The sequence below is a fragment of the Herpailurus yagouaroundi genome, unplaced genomic scaffold, assembly GCF_014898765.1.
Source record: "Herpailurus yagouaroundi ecotype Mexico unplaced genomic scaffold, PumYag 220, whole genome shotgun sequence".
NCBI lineage: Eukaryota > Metazoa > Chordata > Mammalia > Carnivora > Felidae > Herpailurus > Herpailurus yagouaroundi.
In genome coordinates this window covers 4,156,170-4,159,959 of record NW_024412451.1, presented here as the reverse complement: position 1 = coordinate 4,159,959, position 3,790 = coordinate 4,156,170, and the positions used below count along the sequence as shown (strand labels likewise).

At 65.2% G+C, this 3,790-nt stretch overlaps 1 protein-coding gene and 1 long non-coding RNA gene across 2 annotated transcripts in view; one reads left to right on the top strand and one right to left on the bottom strand.

Moving 5' to 3' along the window:
• EHD2 (EH domain containing 2) overlaps positions 1-3,790 on the bottom strand; it is a 17,725-nt gene that overhangs the window by 6,402 nt on the left and 7,533 nt on the right. Inside the window, exon 4 of the mRNA XM_040457551.1 lies at positions 3,192-3,604. Within this exon, the coding sequence (XP_040313485.1) occupies positions 3,192-3,604 (413 nt within the window). The remainder of the gene's footprint in view (positions 1-3,191; positions 3,605-3,790) is intronic.
• The window catches only part of LOC121018700 (uncharacterized), a 680-nt gene continuing 418 nt past the window's right edge, over positions 3,529-3,790 (top strand). The window contains exon 1 of the long non-coding RNA XR_005785294.1: positions 3,529-3,641. This is a non-coding gene — a long non-coding RNA (uncharacterized LOC121018700). The remainder of the gene's footprint in view (positions 3,642-3,790) is intronic.

Here is a 3,790-nt window from a genome sequence, read left to right as displayed (position 1 = left end):
GGGGGGGGGGGGGGCTGCCTCCAGGGAAGATGCCCCGGGAGCTGATGGGTGGGATCAGGGACGGGAGGGGACACGTTTAACTGAGCTTAAATGCTCCGCCATGAGATGGTCTCAACTGTTCAACGGAGAACACTGGTTTTCAAGTTCTCTTCATGAATCATAGGTTTAGAATGCTAACAATTTTGGCGGCCCCTGGCTGGCTCTGAATCCTCATGACCTCCACCACCACTCTGGCTCCTCCAGCCACCCCGGGCTCCTTGTTCAAGCCTGTCCCTGCCCCAGGGCCTTTGCACTTACTGTTCCCTCCGCCCGGTAGGGCCTCCCCCACACCTCCACTCTTTCCCTCCTTCATTCAGGTCTCTGCTCAGTAGCACCTCCTCAGGGAGGCCCTCCCTGACCTCCCTAAAACCAGCCCCTCACCAATCTCCTTTCCTCTGCTTCATTTTCCTCCGCGGTCCTTATCGCATAAGCTACTATCGCCTCACTTGTTTAAGATCCACTTCCCCACCGAGACGTGATTCTACAAGAAAACAAACAAACATCATCTGGTTGATCCAGAGGTGACCCCATCTGGTGCTGTAACCCCGGGGGGCCCGGAAAAGTGCGGAAGCCCGTTGTAGGTGCTCGGTGGCTGTCTGTCGAACGAACGTCACTGAGTCGCCGCAGAGAAGCTTGGGAAGAAGGCTCAGGGCCCCTTGGGCTCTTCGGAATCAGACCCTCCCAAGATCTCGGCCTCAAGTATCAGAACGGGGAGCTCGCCCCCTTCGAGCAGCGATCGCTTCCACCAAAGGGCAGAGCCAGGTGAGGCGATACGATACAGACGGGGAAACCGAGGCACCGAGGGGTAGTTACCCGGAGTGCAGAAAGGCCCCGTACTGTTGGGGGGAAGCGCGTGGAGAGGTAAATGGTGTGGGCTGTCGTCTGATGGCCGGACCCAGTCTGGCGGCATCGGACGCGGGGGAGGAGTGGGGGACACGGCGTCGAGGCGGGGCTGGCGAGGCTCGGTCACTGACGGGCCCTGTGTGAGCGGCACTGGGGAGCCACAGACGGCTCCGCGGGAGGAAAGCGAAGGAGAGGGCCGGAGGTCCGAGGGGGCCAATCAGGGCGGGGGTGTGGTCAAGCGGGTGGGCGGGGCCTGCGGGGCGGGCCAATGGGGGCGAGGGGGCGGGGCCGCGGGCGGCTCCTCGGGGACCCAGAAGAGGCAAGGCGGGAGGGCGCTGATGGCTTTTCCAGAGAGGAAGCGGGGAAAGGTGCCAGGAAGAGATAAGGTGGGAGGGCGGGCTGGGCCGGGGCGCGGGTCCCGGGCTCCGGGGTTTGTCCGGGTTTCCGGAGCCGCCCCCCCTCCCCCCCCCCCCGCCTGGCGGGGGCACCAGGTGTCCGGCCCGACCCCGCCCCTCTGTCCCACGGTCCCGGGCCCCGGCTCCCCGCCGCCGTCCCGTCCGCTTCCCCGAGGGGCCCCGGGGACAGGGGTCGGTGGGGGCAGGAGGGCGAGGCAGAGCGGGGACCGAGAGACGGGCGGAGGAGGACGGAGAGGGAGAGCTAGAAAGAGGGCGGGGGGAGAGATGGACAGAGGGAGGAGGCAGGGACGGGGACCCAGAGACAGTCCAGGGCCCGGATGGGGGAGGAGAGAAAGGTGGATCCCGCAGGCTTGGAGGCACCCGCTGGGCCACGCCCTCCCAAGGAGGATTCCTGGGGTGGGGGTGGGGGTGGGGGCCCTGACTCACCCCCTCTCTGCTGCTCCTGAAACCACCACCTCGGGCTCTCCACCTCTCACAACCTTCCAGGCCTCCCTGCCTGCCCAGCTTCCTGCCCCACCTCCTCCCTGGCAGCCTCCCCTAAGAATGTTCCATTTGGCCTCCCAGATCGCTCTCAAACCAGTGCTCTCCTCCCCCTCCCCGAGGCCCTGTTCTCATCCAGCCTCCTCCCCGTTCCTCGGTCCCCAGCCTCCTTCCTGGTCTCCGGCCCCAGTCTCACGGCCCTTGAATCCACCCGCTAGAAGGCGGCCCGAGTAGGACTCCGTCCCTCCTGTGCTCCGAACCCTTCCATGGCTCCCCAGCACCCCCCCCTCGCCCCCCCCCCTTGCCAGGACGCCGCGCAGCTTCTAGGCCACAGCCCTGGGAGGTCTGACTCCCACCCACCTCCCCAGCCTCGGATTCAGTTCCTTGCGCTGTCTACACCGGGTGCAACACTGCCATCTTGCCTCTCTCTTGAACTGGCCATGTGCTGATCGCCGGTCCAGGCACTCGCTGGTCCCACTATCTAGAATTGCCCTCCTCACCCTCCGGTTTGCAGCTCAGACGCCCTCTCCTCCAAGAAGCCCCCTGCCCCTGCCCCCCCCCCTCCCCCCCAGCTCCCCAGGACGGTAGCCCTGTGCCCGCTGCGTCATCACTGGCTGGGGCTGGGGCTGTCTCCTCCCCTGAACTGCTTCGGATCCTCAGTACCGCCCAACACAGGGCCAGGCACAGGGGGGTGTGGTTGAAGAAGAGTGTTCAAACGCCCTCTGTTCAGTAAGTATTGACTGAGCACCAACTCTGTTCCAGGCGCCGGGGACACGGCGGTGAACAAATTCAGACATCTCTGATTCCGTGGGGCTTAAATGCAGGCGGAGGCAGGCAGTGAACCCAGAAACTCCAAAGTACGCAGAACGCAAGGCAGTCATGACCGCCGTGAAGAAAACTACAGCAAGGCTTCAAGCAAGACGAGGGCGGGAGAGTTCTAAAAACGGAGGGCGGGCAAGGCAGCTTTCCTGAGCACGTTAAGCAAAGTCTCGTTGGAGGTGAGGAGTGCGCCAAGCGGACAGCCAGGTAGGAGAGGGGCGAGGAGTGGGGGGCTTTCCAGGAAGCGGGAACGGTAGGTGCAAAGGCCCTGAGGTCAGAGCCAGGAGGACCGCGTGAAGTGCAACGAATGACGGGAAGGGAGCGCAAGAGGAGGGCGGAGAGGAAAAGCAGCGTGGAGGTGGGTGGAGAGGCTGTGGACCACTAGGGGGTGCGGGGGGAGGGCCACGCCGCCACCTTGTGCCACAATGACCCAGCCCGGAGGAATCTGTTAGACCAGAGGACTAACCAATCGGAGAGCCGAGAAGTCGGCGACTGGCAGCTAAGCGGACCGGACGGGGAGGCGGGGCCAGGGCCGTCCCCGCCTCCGGCCACCGCTCCCCCCCCCCCCACAGTCCCCCCCACAGCGCGGCTCACCCGCACCAGCCGGGCCCTCTTCACCAGGTCGTTGAGCTTGCGCAGGGCGGCGTGGCGCGGCAGGCCCTGGATGTCCCGGAACAGATCCTGCTCCTCCAACTCGAAGAGGCGCCGGTTGTCGGGCACCAGGAGGGGCTGGGACCAGAAGGAGCCGATGTAGACGCGCAGCACCTCGGGCGTGCCCACCACCTTGCCCAGCGCCCACATGAGCGCCCCGTAGACGCGCATCAGCTGCTGGGTCTCCACCATGTCCGCCTTGTTGAGCACCACGCGGATCTTGTCCTCGTGGCCCCGGAGGGCGCCGATGGCCTCCGAGAACTCGTCCGAGATCTCCAGCTTGTGCGCGTCGAAGAGCAGGATGATGAGGTCCACGCGCTCCGCGAACCAGCGCAGCACCGCCGGGAAGTCGTAGCCTGGGGGTACGGAGCACAATCGGCGCGAAGGGCAGAGGTCGGCCCCTCCCCCCTCCCCGCCCTCCAGCCTTTCTGAAGCATCCGCGCCTTTGGATTGATAGCGGACTGTACGGACGTTCAGGTTGTTGACTTTCGAAAACCCTTCTCTGAGAAACCGCCCAGGCCCCCAAGTGCATCCCGCTCCTC